A 20460-nucleotide genomic window follows, 5' to 3' on the forward strand; every position below is an offset into this window, starting at 1 on the left:
ATGTACACATCTTAAATAACTTTCACAGTGAGATGATTGTTGCAAGGTGTGGTAGTATGAGTATCTCATTAGCTGCTGTAGCTCAAGATTTTCATGCACAATTTTCTACAATTTGCAGAGAAGAGTGCAAAATGAAAAAGTATTGACAGATCTCGGAAATACCTTTTTAATGAAAAGCCAGAAGACATTGGCTTCATTAGTTCAAGCTAACAGGAAGAGGACAGTCAATAAAAAAATGTCGCTGTGTCAGTTGTAAGCAGGAGCATGTAGAATGCATTATATCAAGACATGAAGCGGTTGGGCTGCAGCAGCAGGAGACTACACTAGCTTCCACTGCTATCAGCTAAGGTCAGGGAACTATAGTGCACTGGGCACAGGCTCAACCACACAGGACTAATAGATAAAACATTGCCTGGTCTGATGAATATCACTTTCTGCTGCAACATGCAGATGGTAGTGTAGGCATTTGATGTAATCCACATGGATTCATCTTGCCTTATGTCAGTGGTACAGAATGGTAGTAGTGGTATTGGTTGAATGATACTTACACCTTTTGTGTGTGTCGACATTGTGCATGTCGACCTATAGACTGGATAAAACTATAACTCAAACGCAAATTTAAATGAGTTGTCTTGCACTTTATGATATTTGCCTCTGTGACTACAGTCTAAACATCTTCTAATGCTTACCCATCATCTCATTTTGGATCACGAGCATGACCATTTATTTAGTGTACTGCAGCGCTTTACAGCTGCTTTATTTTGTTTGATACGTATATATGTATTGCACCCTTTCCTTTGCTTTTCTGTGAAATCTAAAAAAGAATTGAAGGTTGCAGGTGGAACATCATACAGCATTTAGAGACCCTTATTACTGTCCCTTTTTTAAAGAGATTTTGGGGTGTGACAAATTTTTGTGATATGTAATTGTATAAAGTTATCTAGATGAAAGTGCACTTCTTTAGTTCTACTATATATGTGGAATTGTTCCAAACTTGTGTAAGAGGGCAATGTGATCAGGTATAGTGGACCTTTGTAATAGTAACCTTTTTTTAATCCGTCTTATATCAAATGTAACTTTTTATTAGATTCCATGGAAGTGAAACCGATCATGACTCGTAAATTGCGACGCCGGCCCAACGATCCAGTGCCCATTCCTGACAAACGGAGGAAACCAGCTCCTGATATCCTTTCCATGATTTTTCTTTTTTCCAGAGTATAGCGAGAGATTTCATGCCTGGTGTGAGTGTATTGACAGCCAACAACCTCATTCTATTTTAAATCCATTATGGCATGGGAAATTAAGTAGTACTGTACTCCTCAATGGGGCATATATATGGGCGATTTAAGTCTGTCTAGATTGCTTAGAAATTAAGCACAAATCGCTGTGTGTATGCCCCATGGCGAGAGCAATGCGTGGCCCCACACGTCACTATCGCGTGGCTAGAGATTTCAAGCATGCTTAAAATATCTAGTTACACAGTATTTGTTTGTTTACAGATCCTTACTTAGCGCAGCAGATTCTGTTGCACTTTACAATTGTAAACCGTGATCAAACAAACTGGGTAACAACAGACAGACATGGAGGTAGGAGGGCCCTGCTGCAAGCTTACAGTCTATAGGGACAGGCACCAGTAATAGCATAGCAGTCCCATAAAGTTGCGTGGAAGGGGTAGGGTAGGAGCAGCCTGAAAGTCCTGTAATAGTGAATGGGGGCTAGTGATCCAAAAGGAAGTTCCTCCCCCAAAAGAACATGTCGAACCTCTGGCCATAGCAATCATTAGTATCACTATGTAAAGGGGATAAGGAGCACCCCATACTACTACTGGTGAACAAGCCCTTTTACCGGCGAAACGCACGTCCTGCAGATGATATGACTGTCACAGCAGGGAATTTATACATAGAACTTAGCCTCCAGTCATCTGCAGTGCTATGAACACTTTGCAGAAAATATTTAACCCTGTATATGTACCCTTACAAACACAATGGGCATTATAATGATGGATATTATATAAGAGACGAATGCTAATTTTCAGTAATTAAATTGTGGGGCATTGTACCTCCCCCCCCCCCCCCCCCCCCTCTATAGAAAGATATATCCTATTACTATATTTCAGCAACTTTCTCTTTATATCACTGTACAGCCTCTGTTTAGGGTACTCTCATTGTGACCATCCTGGGAGTGACCCCCTGAGCTGGGAGACTTAACAGGTAAAACCCGGTGCTGGATCACAACAGCAGATACCCATATTCTTCCTTCATTGCTCACAGATCTCAAGTCTCACTATCCTGCACCTATTCAGCTCACTGCCCGAGAGGCACACAGATAGGCAGTAGGCGCAGTTTGGAGTATGAGCGAGCACTTTTGCTTGTAATCTGTCTTCATATTACCATTATTCTGCCAAATTCTGTGTGAAAAGGATGTATGATAAATTACCCATATATGGATTCCACATTTCAATATTGTGGTGTCCCATCTGTGACAAACGTCTATGCATACAAATATTTTCACCATAGATTTTATTTGTACATTATTTAGATGTCATTTTCTATATATGTTGTGTATCTATGTGTCACTCGCTCAATTAATTCAGACGGGTCAAGAAATGACTCACAGGATTTAATAAAATCCAAGATTGAGTCCATTGATAACGAAGGCTGATACACTTGTCAATTTTAAGATCACAGTAAATAATCAAGTTTTTGTTTTCATGGAATGTACTAATAAATATATATATATATATATATATATATATATATATATATATATATATATATATATATATATATATATATATATATATATTTTGAAGGTGTGTATTATCCTCACATATATGATCAAAAATATACATTTTAAATAATACATTTTGATAAAAGTAGTACCCCAACGAAAAGAGTTATATTTTTCTCCCATATTCCTGACCTACTGCTCTTTATAATTCTTGGTAGCACCACCAACACATTCAATCAAGAACATTTGTGTCTACCATTCAGTCTATTTGTTGGTTTTACATATGTAAAAGTACCATGACCTATAGTCTGTGCGAGTCTTTTCTCTGAAAAACCTTTAAAGTACAGTAGGAAGCAAGTTTACTGATGGTAGCCGGTGGGGGAGGAGCAGGAGGGTACAGAAGAGCCTTAAATATTTTAAAAAGTTGCTTAGGTTTGGTGGCATGAGGAGAGATTGGAAGTATGTTTGTTTGGCAGTGTCCAAAGCATTGCAGTAGGAGTGGTAGATATTCTTATATGTGCGGAAATCACTCAGATTTACACCATTGGCGTTCTACTTTATGTGACTGAATTCATAGTTGTCTTGCTATTTTGGAGTACGACGGCTGGCATCTAAGCCTGCATGGGGTGTATTGGGAAACTGGAGCCACTTCATCAAGGGCATTTTCAAGAGTCTGGTACAGGTGAGAAACAGCAGAGCCAGGAGAGGTAAATGTAGACATTAGTTGTTGTTGCGGGGAGGTGGAAAGTTCTGGAAAATTAATAACATTATTATTTCTTCAGGTTAGAGTAGGCTGGCATGAATTCAGTGTCAGTGAGCTTGGGGTAATGGAGGAGAGCGTAATGAGATTGTGATCGGAGAGGGAAGGCAGTGTTAGTTAAATCAGCGACTGAGCACATCCTGGTGAAAACGAGGTCAAGGAAATGGCCTTCCTCATGAGTAGAGGAGTCAGACCACTGGGAGAGGTTGAGTGGAGGTTAAAGAGAGGAGTTTGGAAGCATGTGGTTCTTTCTATTGGGAACACAGGCAGTGACAGATCACTCAGCACACAGTGCTATGTGCTGAGCGATCTGTGCGGAGCATTCTGAGCGATTCAGTATCGCTCAGCACAAAACTCAACTCAACCCTTATGCGTAAGGAAGCAAAAGTAATGGGACATAAACATGGGGTGATTTTTTTTTTTTGTTTGTTTTTCTAAGCAATCTAACTAGTTTGCTGAGAAATTAAGCATGGATTGCTTTATGTGTATACCCTCAACTGATGGCGTTTTGCGGTCCCGCACGTCACCCTCCTCTCACTACATGTAGTCAAAATCTAGTCAGATTGTTTAGCAAGTAACTTCACATTGCTCCTTGTGTGCAGAATGAGCGAGCTAGAGCTTTATAACCGCTCTCCGACCTCTCCCTGTTGTTCGCTAAACTGCTCAGCAAAATTGCTTTGCACAGATTGCTGCATGTGTATGGGTGATTTACACACTGGTAAATCACCCACTCTAAATTGCTCAGTAGAAATTATTTTAGCACACATCTCAACATGTGTATGCCATTTAACAGTGGAACATTTAATAAAGTAAAACATAAGCACAGTTTGTTTTCATTTAACCTTTTGAGTGCCAAGTGAATTTGTCAAAATAGGTGTGAAAATTGCCACGCAAACATTTTTACACATTTTTTATTTAAATTTATATAACAAATGTGAGCGCTGCTGCCATTTTTTAGTTGTTATTTTATTAAGCAAAGGGATAACAAGCGAAGTTGTGCCTTTTTTTTTTTTCTTATACATTACAATTCGACCTTTTTATTTAGATTTATTATCCAGTCTATCCCAGTGCAGTATATATTGGTCAAAGTGGGCATTTAAATATTTGATCTAGTTGCTCCATTTTCTTGTGGTTCACTTTTACATTTAAGTAATGTATGCAAACTGTGTATATTAACATGCAGATAATATGCGCCTGACTATTGATTCAAGTTTACATTAACCCTCTAAATGGTGGGTTTTGCTGGGGCAGGACAAACCTACAAGGGCGGGTTTATCCTACCCCAGCACAACCCACCACAAAACGTAGGATGGTAAATTTCCGGACATACCACTGAAGAGGTTAAGGGGGGTATTCAATGTGTATTCCCGATGGGGGAAATGGCAGCGGCCCGTTCTGTCGATAACGCACGTGGATTGTCTCGATTCTGGATTGAATACCCCCCCCCCCCCCCTTAGAAGCCAAAGGGGGTTTTCAATCCAGGATCAGGGCTGTCGATCCTTCCCGACAGCCGTGATCCTGGCCCGTTTGCGTTTTGATCGACAGACAGGATTCAATGTCCCGTCTGCCGATCGGCGCAAAGGGGGCGTGGCCACGAAAACGGTCGTGGATTGTCGATCTGCAGCTGGGATCTCGACAATCCACGGCCGTTATTGCCAGAACGGGCCCGACAACTTCTAAAGTCGGGCCCATTCTGCCGCAATCCTGCTCCAATGCTGTCGCTAAAGACAGCATTGAATAGGGAGCTGCTGCTATTTCCCGCATCGGAAATAGCGGCATATTTAATACCCCCCAAAGTGTTCTACAAATTTTTAAGACTGCAATGGCTTGTGTAGTTTACTCATATGTATACACTTTCATGGAACTATTTTCAATTTTCGTGATGAATTTGATTGGCTGCAAAACACTGTGGGATCTGACTAAAATCCCATACATTTAAATAATGACATATAATTGGGATAGTGCTGCGCTCAATCTAGTATGGTGGGTTGTGCACCTGTGGGATGTTCAAGAATGACACAATGTTATTTCTATAGTAGATTACTTAAAAGGAATTGACTTTACAATGTATATAATGATGTCCTTTTGGGTAAAGATATGCGCCACGTTCTGTACATGTGGCCCTGGGCCCTTGTGTCATATCATGCCAACAATCTCCTTTTCTGTATGTAAACTTTCATGGAACTGTTACTGCCACATGTTAGTACTTGAGTATTTTATTCTGTGCTTCTTTTTAATTTACCTTAACATTTGCACCCCAGCTAAATTATCTATTAACAGATGAGCAAATAATGGAAGACTTAAGGACACTGAACAAGGTGAGAAAGATTTAGCTCCATATTGCCATTGTTGGGGCAGGGTTTCAGGTTACAGTGTCAACTAAAAAATTACCGCTAATTTAACTTCATGCAAATGAGTTGTCTGCAACAAATATTGAAAGCTGAATGCTCCTCAGCAATAAAAATATTAACTATTAATTGAACGCAGGGGGCAGTGTTATGTTAACTACATATCATTTGCGGATTCCTTTTCTCCTATAAAGATGAATGGCCTACAAGTTTCATAGTTCTAATTGCACCTCAGTGTAAGGTGCAGATGCAGCACAAGCCCTAGGCAAGCAGACAGGCATTGGGGTAGTGTTCTGTTATTTTACATGATGTCAAATACGTTATTTGTGTTTTGACCTTTTTTGTTGAATCGCCTTAAGTTCTTAAATGTTATAAACTGCAAATACTCGGTACACTGCATTAGAGAATTCTGCTTGCTTGGGGTCCAGCATGTCTTATGGTGTGTACACACGGTATGTCTTATGGTGTGTACACACGGTAGATATGCCGTGAGATACGATCTGATCGCATCGGAACTTGCAGAGGCACAATTTTGACATTTGCACTATATAGTCTTTCCTGCCCTCTCTATTTGGCTGCCGATTTTCGCTCACACGGGAGCGCGCATCGGGCTCGAAAGCCCCCCCAAAAAGCACACAATCAGTATGCGATATGGCTTCCGATGTTCACTATATCGGCAACATCGGAAGCCATATCGCACCGTGTGTACACACTATTAGTCACTATGGATTCCCAGGATACCTGGGATCGCGTTGGTCCAAATATTATTTATTCTGTACGTTTTCTAAATAACTTGTGTTTTTATTTGACTGTGGGCTTGTACTGCTTCACCATGAATGTTTTATTTGTATTGTTAGGGCTCAGCCAGGACCCCAACACTACAGGTATGAAATAAATACCATTCAAGGCCCAGCTCAAGCCCAAACTAAATCTTTCCTGGTCCCAGGACCCCGGCCCCCACAGGAATAAAATATCTTTCTGGGCCCTTACACATCACGCGGCCAAGGAAAATTGTAACATTATAATCAATCAACAAATGGAAGGACTGACTAAAACTTTTAAGTTTACATGGGTAAATGAATGGTATAAAAGATGCATGATTGTGTTATTGCACCTGCTATTATCACACATAAAGGTCTTTCTGTGCTATTCCTGCCTGTTGAGATACATCTGCTCCAGACTATTAAGTAGTTGCTGACCTCAACTGCCCGGTATGGTCCATTTTTCTCATTGGCTAGTTAAACCCTTATTACACACACGCACTATAAATACAGTTCAATCCAGTCTAGGGTTGGCAAGTTATAGAATAAATAAATTACATTAGTGGCTGATGTCATTCCATCCAATTTTGTGTTATGGCATATAACCATGTAATAGAATAAAAAAATTATTGATTTTAGATCAACTTTGGGGTTTTCCATTTCCCTTTGGATTTATTGTCACAGAAATATATTGTCTACTAACTGCATATGTTTCCCTTTTTTTTTTTTTTTTTTTTTGTCTTTTTAACAGTTAAAATCTCCCAAAAGACCTGGTAAGTATCATCTCTGAATACCAACATGACCCAGTCCTAATCCTGGTGCTGTTATCAATGCATAAATAAATGTTTTCTGTGCATAATTACATTGATGTATATGGAAATCACCCAAAATATTAGTGTAATGTGGGGGATTTCTGCATTTTACCCAGTTTTTAAAACCTTTAACATTCTACTGCAATAGTAGTAATTGAATTCTATTGGGTTTTACATACAGCATTCCTGCTGAATGTGCACTGACCACTTGCTGACCATATTATATTATATATTCAGATTAAACAAAACAATACAGCATATTTTAATTTTTATAGTTGTAAGTTATCCATGAAAAATACGTACATCTTAGACTCTTGCCTCAACATATTTTTCATGGAAATTCCATTGTGATATAAGATAGACAGCCGGTGTCCTTTTTAAATATAGACCGATTTTTAGTTTAGAATGAAGACCCTTTTTCAGTATATTATTATTTTTAAGGCGCCAAAAGTGGAGGCTGGTGGACAAAGATGGTCGCTGAGTGTTTTAGTATGGGAGAGCTGTGAGTAAAATGCAAAGAGAAGAGGGCCCTGCTCTTAGGAGTTTACAGTCTAGTAGGAAGGGGAGACAGACAGATTGCATGCGATGCAAGCAAGTGGGAGGTGGCTTGATAGATACAGCTGTGAATGTAGTCCCTAGTATTGATCTTTCTCTGAAGTTGTGTAGCTTGATGGGCTATGCTGTTCCTTTTCAGTATCGCCATCCACTCCAGAGCATCTTCCAACAGCACAAGCAGAGTCTCCCGCCCAGCGTTTTGAAGCTCGAATAGAGGATGGAAAGCTCTATTACGATAAAAGATGGTAAAGGCTTTATTTTTTTCTCTTTACGGTTACAGCAAAACGTGATTAACAATGTTTACCATTTTCCTATGAAGTCAAGTTTTCTTTTTATCACTGGCTTTGAAGCTGTAAGCAAAGATTTGCTTTAAAGGGGTTACTTCATTTAAATGTATCCTGTATTCCAAACATAGGGCCATATTCTGGTCTGTGCGGCCGGAGCCGAATATGCGGCTAGGACCGTGCGTCCTAAACCCCGCCTTCCGTACGGATCGCTCACTCCGTCCAAATGCTGTAAGCCGCTGACTGCACGGAGCACGAGTGGATTTCTCATGTATACACCTCCTCCATCTCTGGGAACCTCCCCCATCATTCGATGGTCGCATACCATCGAATGCAGGACCGAGTGGTCAGGCAGCTCCCGTGAGCTCAGACCACTCGGGCATTTCTCCGTGCAAAAGCAGGGATCTGGGCGGGCAGCTGACATCCGGCAATGTCATATGTCCGCCCCCTACACGTGCGGCACGGCCGCATTACCATACGTACGCCCAGCGTTTTCATGGGAACGCCCATGAAACGCGGGGCGTATGCATATGTTAATGAGGCCAAACAGCCCTTCACGCCCCTCTCCTCCCCCTGTTCTTAGTGTAAACAATTCATGCGGAATTTGGACGTATGTCCCTTTCGCATATCCGCACCAACCAGAATAAGGGCCATAGGGATGTGTCCCCATACAACTATTCTGAAAACACGGCAAATAGCTTTAGTAGACTTCGTGACAAAGCCGTGACCAAATTCTAATCCAATGTATATACACTCAAGCCAGTGGTGTCAAACTCATGTCTCTTCAGCTGTTATGGAACTACACATCCCAGCATGGCCTGCCACAGTTTTAGCAATCCATTATATAAAATCTGTTGCAGGGAATCCTGGGATGTGTAGTTGCACAACAGCTGTTGGCCTGTGGGTTTCACACCACTGCTCTAAGCAAACAAGGGTGCAAATATTATTAACATTTACAGCCTAGACCAGCAGTCCCCAACCTGGGTTACTCATATCCCTGGGGGACAATGCTACAGACTGTTAAGGGGTACATGAAAATAATATTGGTGAAGGTGAAAGAAGAGGTCTCTTGAGGAAGGACCACATTGTGTAAATTCCAGTTCTGACTGCAGCATAATCAGAGTCTCCATGTACTTTTGCCCGACCAGCAATCCACTGGGAGCCACCCAGACATCAGGTATTATCTGACCAACACTGATAGGGGTGGAGGAAGCAGCGGCATTAATCCCACAGGCGTTGGAGGGGGCCACAGCAAGAGTACAGGACCAGACACAGAGGGACCCGATTCTTGTCCGCATACTACACCTCCGCTACTCCCTAATACAAGGACACGCATACATCGCACTTCCACTCGTACTGTGTATTTTTCAAATTGAAAGGAGAGGGTTATTCATAAATGAAAAGCCTAATCAGGGGCTACGGGAGAGAGAAAATTTGGGAATCCCTGGCCTAGATTTTATTACACTGGTACGATACCAATGACCTGTACCATGTGTAGTTTTGCTTTACTTGCAACTTTATGCCAATTACTTTGCTATAAAAGTACTAATCCTAAGTGCCTATAAGCAATATGCACCATTATGCTTTGTGTGACATAATTTATTTTTTTTGCAACCAAAAAGCATTCTAAATACCCAGTACACTATATATGAACTGGTTGCCCAGTGGGATGAATTACCTTTTTGTTTTTTGTCCTCCTTCACATAGTCCGCCCATAGTCTGTGACTTTAAGTATGGCCCATATAGGTTTCCCAGAACGACTGTAAAATGTTTGTGTGCCTCTGGAAAATCAGCTGCATGGTGCAGTACCATGGCTTCATTCAATGGTGCCCTTGGTTGGGTGAATATGAACCTGGGAGTTCTGCTTCAATATCAACTATTTTATTTTCTCTTTCATCCGGCAGGGGACACTGGTGTTCACTGTGGGGTTTGGAGGGAGGTATGCTGGGAGCTGGCACACTAAAATTTGAAATGCTGGCTCCTCCCCTCTAATACCCAGACTTCCCCAGTTAGAAAAATTGTGCCGAGGAGCTGGTACACAGGAGCTCTGCTCCGTGCTTTTTTCTCTTGGGCACTTGATTTTTTTTTTTCTCAATCCTGCTCACAGCGGTCACTGCGTCCCGGCTTCTTGCTTACAAGCAAGCCTGAGGACTCCGGCACTTCTGGCATACAGCCAGCTCGTCAGACAAGGCCTCCGCAGAAGGCACCTGCTCTGACGCTGTGTTCCTGCGGCCCCTCAGCAAAAGGGACCGTCCACACACTCCTGGAAGCGGGACCCACGACTCAGCGTCTGGTGAGTTCCTTTCCCCGTCTGGCGCAGCGGTCAGGCCGCGCGCGCAGCACCCCCCCCTTCAGGCGGGCGCTAACGCCGTTACCGCCGGTGTGCGAGGTGAGCCTCGCTCCAGGCGGGGCGGCATCACTGTAGTGTGCAGCGGGGTTTGGCGCGCGTGGCGGAAGCATATTCAGGAATGTGCCACTTTCCTTATCGAAGCCACTAAGGAAATCACCCACATCGTTACGTGCATTTCTGCTGATGGGGTTGCCTCTCGCAGGGTCCTTTGGCTCAGGACGTGGCAGGCCGATACGGAGTCCAAGAAGGCGGTAGAGGCCCTGTCGTTCACAGGGGACATGTTGTTCGGTCCGGAACTGGACAGGTGGATTTCCCAGGCAACGGGTGGTAAGTCCGCTTTTCTTCCTTCAGCGCCTCCACCGCCCAGGTGCCAGTACACGACCCCATCTTTCCAATCCTTTCGACCCCAGCAGTTCTTTCGAGGGCGCGGAAGAGCCGGTTCTTCCTCCTCCTCTGCTTTTCGTGGCGGTAGAGGCCGACAACGTTCACAGACAGCAGTCCGGGCACAACAGCCCAAGCCCGCTGATAAACCAGCGGCATGACTATCCTCCTGCGTCCATAGGTCGTCCAGAGGTAGGGGCACGACTATTGGATTTCCAGCATCAGTGGTTCCTCACCTCCACGGACAGCTGGACCAGGCGGGTCGTCTCAGAGGGCTGCAGAATACACTTTACATCCCTACCTCCCTCGAGATTCTTTGCGGTAAGACTCCCATCTTCTCCAGTCAAAGCTCCAGTCAGCGTCTCCTTGGAGCCCATGTGATCATCCCTGTACCGGCCGGGGAGATCGGGCGGGGGTATTACTCAAATCTTTTTGTAATCCCCAAATCGGATGGGTCTCTCAGGCCCATACTCCATCTCAAATCCCTCAATCTGTTCGTGACCTATCATCCCTTCAAGATGGAGTCCGTTCATTCAGTTATTGCCTTCCTGGAGCCTCAGGAATTCTTGATCTCGATAGACATCAAGGACGCCTATTTGCATGTACCGATTTTGGTTCCCTCACCAGGCATTTCTCCGGTTTGCCATACAGGAGGAACATTTTCAATTCAGGGCTCTTCCCTTTGGCTTATCCTCAGTTCCAAGGATATTCACCAAACTTCTGTCAGTTTTGATGGCCCACCTCAGGCTTCAGGGAATCAATGTGGTGCCTTACCTGGACGATCTCTTGATCAAAGCCCCTTCAGCTGCCCTTCTCCAGGACCACGCACAGACCGTTCTTCGGGTTCTGACTCACCACGGTTGGATCATAAATTACAAGAAATCTGCCCTCCACCCGACTCAGAGGCTTCAGTTCTTGGGCCTTTTGATGGACACCCGGGCCCAGCGTGTCTTCCTTCCGGAGGAAAAGATAGCAGCCATCTGTCTTTTGGTGGCTCAGGCTCTCAGGTCAAGGACGGTGCAGATACATCTGTGCATCCGCCTCTTAGGGAAAATGGTGGCAGCCTTCCCAGCCCTGCAGTTCGGCAGGCTACATCCAGAAGATTGCAGCTGGATCTATTGAGCCAGTGGTCGGACTCACATCTGTACATCCATCGGTTTGTGCGTCTCTCTCATCTGACGAGGTCCTCACGCGTGGTGGTTGCAAAAACAAAACCTCAGACAGGGCTGCCGATTTGCAGTCGCTAATTGGCTCACAGTGACGACGGACGCCAGCCTCGGGCTAAGGGGCCGTGGCAGGGGAGCTTCTTCTTCAAGGCAGGTGGTCACCACAGGAGTCTCTTCTCCCAATAAACATTCTAGAGCTCAGGGCGATCTACAATGCTCTCACAGCAGCCCAGGAGACCCTTCAGGGTCACCCAGTCAAGGTCCAGACGGACAATGTCACAGCTGTCGCTTAAGTCAATCAGCAGGGCGGCACAAAAAGTCGAGGCGCCATGAAGGAGGCTTTCAAAATTCTTCAATGGTCAGAAGCCAGAGTGTCATCATCCAGGCCATGTATCTCCCAGGAGTCGAGAACTGGGAGGCCGATTTTCTCAGCCGTCAAGACACTCATCCGGGAGAGTGGGCCCTTCATCCAGAGGTTTTCACACAGATCGTGACACGCTGGGGGACGCCAGAGGTGGACCTCATGGCGTTTCGGAACAACCATCAGTTGCCGGTTTACGTGTCCAGGTCAAGGGAACCGGGGGCGTTTGCGGTGGATGCTCTGGAGGTTCCGTGGAGCTTCCACTTTGTGTACCTGTTCCCTCCATTTCCAATCTTGGGAAGGGTGTTAAAGCGCCTAAAACGGGAAGGGGTTCGTGCTATTCTCATAGCCCCGTTCTGGCCCAGAAGAGCCTGGTTCGCAGATCTGCAGGGCATATTGGTGGACCCTTGGACTCTTCCCCTTCATCCAGACCTTCTCCTTCAGGGACCGTTCAGACATCCCAGCCTGAGAGCGCTCCGTTTGTTGGCATGGCTGTTGAAACCGAGGTCCTGAGACTGAGTTATCTGCAGTTATCCCTACTATGCTTAGGGCTCGGAGGCCATCTTCAGCAGCACATTACCATCGTATATGACGGTCTTACAGCAGATAGTGTGCAGAAAGGAATGTTCCTTTTCGCACTTTTCGTCTTTCTCGCCTGTTGTCATTCTTACAGGCCGGATTGGATTCAGGTCTGCGCCTAAGTTCTCTTAAGGTTCAGGTCTCAGCATTGTCTGTCCTTTTCCAAAGGAAACTCGCTATCATTCCTGAGGTCCAGACGTTTTTTCAGGGAGCCCTGCGGATTCATCCGCCTACTCCACATTGGGACCTCAATTTGGTCCTCCGTTTCCTTCAGTCCTCTACGTTTGAACCGTTGGAATCCGTTGACATCAAGTTCCTGTCCTGGAAGACGGTTATGTTGATGGCCCTGGCATCGGCCAGGTGGGTTTCAGAATTAGGGGCCTTATCGTGTAAGCCCCCCTTCATTATCTTTCATTCCGATAGGGCGGAATTGAGGACCAGGCCATCCTTTTTACCTAAGGTGGTCTCCAATTTCCATATTAATCATCCTATCATTGTTACGGTTTCTCTGGGACAACTCACTCCCCTTCATTGGATGTGGTGCATGCTCTACGTATCTATATTGACAGGACGGCTTCTGTTCGAAAGTCAGACAGCCTTTTTGTGCTTTTACGACACTTCACGTAGGGGATGGCCTGCCTGTAAAGCAGACTTTGGCCCGCTGGATTAAATCCACGATTTCTCAGGCTTACAGTCAGGCTGGTAGGCCTCCTCCTTTCTCCCTTACTGCTCAATCCACCCGCTCAGTGAGCACTTCTTGGGCAGCGGGTAGAGGTGCCTCCACCTCCCAGCTGTGCAGAGCCGCGACTTGGTCGATGGCTAGTACCTTTGTTAGGTTTTACAAGTTCGACTCTTTTGCTTCTTCTACCGCCGATTTTGGTAGACTTGTTCTGCAGGACACCTCGAGCTCTCCCTCCCAGGGTGCCATCTTTGGAACCTCCCCACAGTGAACGCCAGTTTACCCTGCCGGATGAAAGAGAAAATGGGATTTTGGTACCTACCGATAAATCCTTTTCTCTGATTCCGCAGCGGACACTGGCCACCCTCCCTGCTCGGGTTGCCTGTCTGTCATGGTTGATGTACTTTGTTATTACTTTTGGTTGTTGTCTTTGTCTGGTTCCATCTCCTCTTGTTACCAATTTTCCTAACTGGGGAAGTCTGGGTATTAGAGGGGAGGAGCCAGCTTTTCAAATTTTAGTGTGCCAGCTCCCAGCATACCTCCCTCTAAACCCCACAGTGAACGCCAGTGTCCCCTCTGGAATCAGAGAAAAGGATTTACCGGTAGGTACCAAAATCCCATTTTCGTGAGAGAGTAAAGGTGCCCATACGGTTTGGCCCGATTTTCACCCGATCCCGATGGATCCTATCCACCCAAAGCGTGGTCCATGCATATTGGATCGGATGCTGGAGATTGAACCACCTACACATAAAATCTATCGGATCTGACTAAACAGGACATCGCGGGTGCTTTTTAGAATCCACGGTGTATTGGGTCCGATTCCGTAGGTGTGTGCCAGCAGTGAAGCACCGCTGACACAACCTATATGCAGGTCCGGGAAATGGGGCATGCAGCAGGTGGGTGGGCGCTCACAGGTGCCGGGCGGATAGCAGAATTAAGAAAAAAAATGGTACTCTTTACCTAGAAGGGCGGGCATCGCATGTACATCGCATGCCATTATAATGGCATGTGATGCGACCGGTGCGATGCCCGCGATTTTACATAGAAATACATGTTAAAATGTAAATTCCGTTGGTCGCATCGCATGCGACCGACGCGATTACCGCGATTTCCCATAGGGAACAATGTTAAATGGCCCACAGAAGTGTGGCACCCTGAAGTGTGAAATGGCCCCCCCAATTGTTAACGTCAACCCGAAGCGTGGCGAGCGGCGGCGGTACGCATCCTCCGACCTTTTCATGCCCCCACTATCCACGTCGGCGTGGAGTTAGAATAGAAAGTGTGCCGAGCGCAGCGAGGCGAGGGGACGCGGATACCTTCACAGGTATCCGCGTCCCCTCGCGGGCTTCACAGGTGTCCACGGCCCCTCGCTGCGCTCGCCACGCTTTGGGAATTTTTTTTGGTCGCATGCGATGCGACCGACGCGATTTTTTTTCCTTGCGATGCCCAAGATCAAAATCGTCGGCGCCCTTCTAGGTAAAGAGTACCAAAAAAAAACACTTTGGAAAGGCTGGCCAGTCGCTGATTGGGGGAGGGGGGGGGGAGGGTACATTGTTCAAATACTGAACAAATTTACATAACTGCCATCTGCCTACAACCGCTGCTATCCCTATACCATTAAGTTTACGACCTGAGTGGATAAAAGGGTAAAACCATTGTTTTGTAGGCAAGTTTAACTCTGCAAGCAGGCATAGGGCCATAATTATAGAAATTATGGTAATACCTTAAACATGAATGTTAATAAATAATTCCTGTCCTAATAACATAAGTAAATACTGGTAGAAAGTAATAGAATAGGATTAATATGCCTTTTTATAGAGAAGAAAATATTGTGGACTCATTTATGAAAAGCCCTGAAATGTTTACGTAAATATTGAAGCAGACAAAGATCTTGATATTTAAAGTGGATAAGTAGCTAGAGATTTGCATAATTATATTTAAAGGCTTAGTATTTTGTTTCATGTGTAAGATCATTTGCATACACTTAAATGTGTTTTTTATTTTCTTTATGGGATAACATTTTAATATACGCCATGTTCCTAGCTGCTGGAGCATTATGATGTGTTACTGACCTGGGGACTAGTTGTAGAGAGGATGATAAATAACTTATTTTTTTTAATACATATCTCACCTTTTCAAATGTGGAATCTGGTCAATTGTAGACACTGCGTAATGAAAATAACTGAGGATTGGACTCTGAATACAGCATTTTATTTGAACAGAACTATCAGTCTTTGGAAAGAATCATCTGTTCCAGCATTGAGTCACTAGGTGCCACTGTTCATTCAGGGATAAATGTGTGTTTGCCTTGTGCTTGGTAAAATAAAATAGAGAAAATACATCGATTTTTGCATGAAGAAAAGAGGTTTATGTACAGCTACTGACTCAATGGCTACGATATGATTTCATACATTTTTGCAGTTTAGCTGCCCTGACCAAGTAGAATGAAACAACTGCTTTTTGTGTGGTTTCTGTGAAGGGCCATGCAGAGCTGACTGCAAAATGCAGGTCTATTTTGCGGTTTCTGACCGTGGCTCATTTAAATGACTTGTTCTACCCTGACTGTCTGTGTGTTGTTTTTTTCTTTCTGTTTAGTCCAATAAAATGCATACTACTTGTATGTGTTATAGCTCACAGACCGGTCGACATGCACAAAATGTCAACACATGAAAAGGTTTTAAATGAGTTCTTTATTTTTTTTCATTTTCATGTGTCAACACCTGAGCATGTGGACCCCTAATTAATGTACCACATCCCCTTGCATGGCTCGCCATGCTTTACTATTTACAATCTGAGTCCACGGGGATGGTAAAAGTATGAAAGTGCAAAAAAATCCCCCAAAACTCCTATAAATCTTCTCATGTGCCGACCATTGTTTGTTTTTCTTGGGTTTTCAGATCAAACCACCTCCTCTTGTAGGGTACCTCCACCCATCTCTGCGTGCAGTGCTCATAGAAGTAATTGCCTATGAGGGGTGGAGGGCACAATTGGTTCACTCATCCCATAGATATATCTTTAAGCCAAAATGAATATTTGAACACTTTGCTATATACGTAACACAAATAGAAAAGCGTTTGAGGTTGGAAAGCTTCTGAACTATTATACAATTATTGTCTCACCCCTGCACACAATCCGTCTTATGCAGACTTCATATATTCAAAGGAACAATGCCAATAAAATATTCAAAGCTATGTTTATCTTTAGTATAAATAAATGGGAAACTATAATTATTGTGTTGTATAACTAAATGTTGTGAAGACTCTCGCTGCTCTCTAAATCGCTTGCCAATTGACATTGGTTTGCACATCTTCATTATATTCTATCCATATTAAGTAATGTTTGATATGTTTGTGAATAAAATGACAGTAGCTTGAGCTTTCTGCCAATGGATGTCTGTTTCCTCAAAGGCTTGATGTCTTATGAACGCTCATTTTTCTAAAATGTTCTCTTTTGTTTGCAAGTCGTTCCAAGGATGTAATGATATTATGCTGTCCCTTTTTCTCTGCTGGTGAACAGCAGTCTGGAAATGTCACAGTAATTATCTTGAGTGTCATTTAGGGCACCACAAAATTAACCTATTTACTGTTAAATATTTGTTTAAGTATTACCATCTTTACAACTGTGTCATGTCATCCATTTGGTTAATACTCTTATTTATCATATATAAAAAGACTCCCGCGGGCATCTCAGCGCACAGTACAAAAATAATGTGCTGCACATACTTTTTGTACTGCCTTCTGATCGCATCAAACACAAATCGCATGCAAAACACATGCGTTGCGATCCATCCCATAACGGCTGCGATCATCACACTGTGCATGGGCACCTTAATGCTGCTCCTCACCTCTGTTCGGCCATGCACAGTCGACTACACTGACATTACTATTGTGGTGTTCTGTTATCATTGTGTACTGCTGCACCATGTGTGCGAATTGGCTGCTCTTCATCCTTTGTAAGGCTCTGCAAAAATGGTTATTAACTAACTTCTTAGTCCATTTGATTAAATGCAGCTTCGTTGCTCTGTTTCAGATCCAGTGTCCATATTTTTCTGCTTAGATTAGCTGGGATGTATTTTTGTGCACAAATTGTATTGGTTTATTGAATAGCGGATTCAGTTATCAAAATGTTGAAACACTTGGCCTAATCCATGTTTGTATACTAATGCCTACACCACTGTGAACTTTTGGGCTATGGAACTGCTAAACATCGTGGGTGAAGCTGCCACACAGATAAGGGTCTAGGTAGCCACCGGAGCCATAACAAAGTGCGTACGCAGCAATGCACAATCGTTTCCTAGGGTTCACCTATTGTTATGCAGACTGGATGTGGCAGTAGCGATGCTGGCGCCATGTTTTTCTACATACTTGATCATAGCTGAAGGCAGATACTCAAAAATGGCCATGACACGCCTGCGTTTTTGCCATCACTCCCACGCAAATTCCTCCAAATGGTCCCTTTCTGTCTGTCACTTAGTCCATAAGATGTCACGAAGTACCACTGTAAAGATATTATGATGCATGCACCCTGCAATTGGGGCACATGCGCGGTCTGCTGAAAAATCTCTTTAGCACAAAAACATTGGCATTGTATACAAACATAAACTAGGCACTCTTTCATTTCAAAGTATGAGACTTTCATGGACAGCTGTTACTGAGTCATTTATTTGATGGGCAATGTCTCTGGTTTTTCTGTAGGTACCACAAGAGTCAAGCGATTTACCTAGAGTCCAAGGACAACACAAAAATCAGTTGTGTGATCAGTTCTGTGGGAACTAATGAGGTAAATATAAACTGTAAATGCGATAAACTGTTTTTATTAATGCATATTTTATTACTATACATTGTGTCTGTATATTAGATCATAAATTTGTTATTTTGATGTATTACATGAGTTTGCAGTTAAGCCAAACAGCCCCGCTTGGCACACCATGTTGTGTGAGTCTTCAAGCGCCTGGATACGTTTTTTTTTACAAAAAATGTGTTTTAATCACTAAAAGCACCTAGCAGGCAAAAGGAGACTTCTGAGCGTCTGGATACATCTAGCCTCATATACATCTTGCAGCATGAGATGACTGGCATGAGTAAGGCACCAGGTCTCATGCTACTCTGGTAATGCCGGGTGTGTCATATTTTTGCGGAAAATACACCTTAGTTGCAGATAAACACCAATAGGTGACTGCCCTGATTCATTCAAAATTACACTTCTGTTCTTCGTGTGTGATGAAGTCTTTGGGGTTTAAATACTAAGATGGGATGTTTTCTCATAGCAACCAATCAGAATCTACTTCTAGAAGATAATAAAATCTGGTTGCCCATAGCAACTGCCCATCTTCAATAGAACTTCCCAGCTTACCCCGCTGAATCTGCTTAATTAACAGTTATAGCGCACACATATTCCGCAGCGCTTTACAGAGTATAGTTGAACATTTACATCAGTCCCTGCCCCAGTGGATCTTACAATCTATATTCCCTACCACATTTACATGCACACAGACATTGTAGGGTTAATTTTGTTGGCAGCCAATTAGCCTACCAGTACATTTTTGGATTGTGGGAAGAAACCAGAGTACCCGGAGGAAACCCACACAAGTACGGGGAGAATATATAAACTCCACACAGTTAGGGCCATGGTGGGAATAGACCCCATGACCTGAGTGCTGTGAGGCAGTAATGCTAACCATTACTACAATGTAGTAGCCGCAGCTTGTTTTCCAATACAAGTTGTGGTCTGCTCCATATGCAGACTCAGCCGCACACAATATACACATGTCATTTATCAAATTAAACTGCATAGTCCCCTTGTGCATCTCCTATTCTCATTGTGTTGTGTAATGAAGGCGTAATCACTCACTGCTCGCTCACGCCAGGCCTCTCTCGCGTGTGTGGTACAGTGTATTAAGGCTAGATGTATTTGAAACACATTTGTATTTATGATACTTCATTCACTATTCTTTAGTGATAAACCTTTCACCACTCTCTGGAGCTTGGGTACATGGTTCCATTGGCCTCAGAACAACATACATTTATCATGGCATGGATAACATGTCTTGGTATCTGGTTAACATAACCAGAATCTGTATCACACATGTCTGCACCTGCAGTGCACATGGTTTTGCCCATTTTGAGAACAAATTTGCCCTGCCATTATGTCTGAATTAGGCCCTATGTTCTGATCTTGGGTTCTTAATCTGCCTATTTTTCTGTGCACTTTTAGTGAAGTTATATACAGGTCATTTGCACCTCCGTAGCAGGTTGTGATCGAGGAGCATAGGACGGACTCCACAATCGCTGTGTAAAAGAATTGCAGCCGCTCCTGTGGGATGTCACATTTTTTGAGTTGCCTCAGGAAGAACAGCCGCTGCTGGGTCTTTTTGACTGTTGTGGTTATGTTGGGCCCCAATTTGAGGTCATGGGAAGTTTTTATCCAAAGGAATTTGAAGGACTTGACACACGACGCCACACTGTTGGAAATAACTAGTGGGACCAAGGCATTTGGTTTTCTTCTAAAGTCTACCAGAATATATATAGATATATATATAGATAGATAGATAGATAGATATATAGATATATAGATATATATATATAGATATCTATATATCTCTATATATAGATATATATATATATCTATATATCTATATATATATATAGATATATATATATCTATATATATAAAAAATTATTTTTAAATGGTCTAG

General features: G+C 43.5%; 1 protein-coding gene across 1 annotated transcript in view; it reads left to right on the top strand.

The window, feature by feature from the left end:
• The window catches only part of SUDS3 (SIN3A corepressor complex component SDS3), a 48418-nt gene that overhangs the window by 19656 nt on the left and 8302 nt on the right, over window positions 1-20460 (top strand). The window contains exons 7-12 of the mRNA XM_083151481.1: window positions 1088-1183; window positions 5747-5808; window positions 6696-6722; window positions 7351-7372; window positions 8106-8211; window positions 18461-18545. Coding sequence (XP_083007607.1) covers window positions 1088-1183; window positions 5747-5808; window positions 6696-6722; window positions 7351-7372; window positions 8106-8211; window positions 18461-18545 — 398 coding nt within the window. The remainder of the gene's footprint in view (window positions 1-1087; window positions 1184-5746; window positions 5809-6695; window positions 6723-7350; window positions 7373-8105; window positions 8212-18460; window positions 18546-20460) is intronic.

Source organism: Crinia signifera, chromosome 1, assembly GCF_055691185.1.
Source record: "Crinia signifera chromosome 1, ASM5569118v1, whole genome shotgun sequence".
Classification (NCBI taxonomy): domain Eukaryota; kingdom Metazoa; phylum Chordata; class Amphibia; order Anura; family Myobatrachidae; genus Crinia; species Crinia signifera.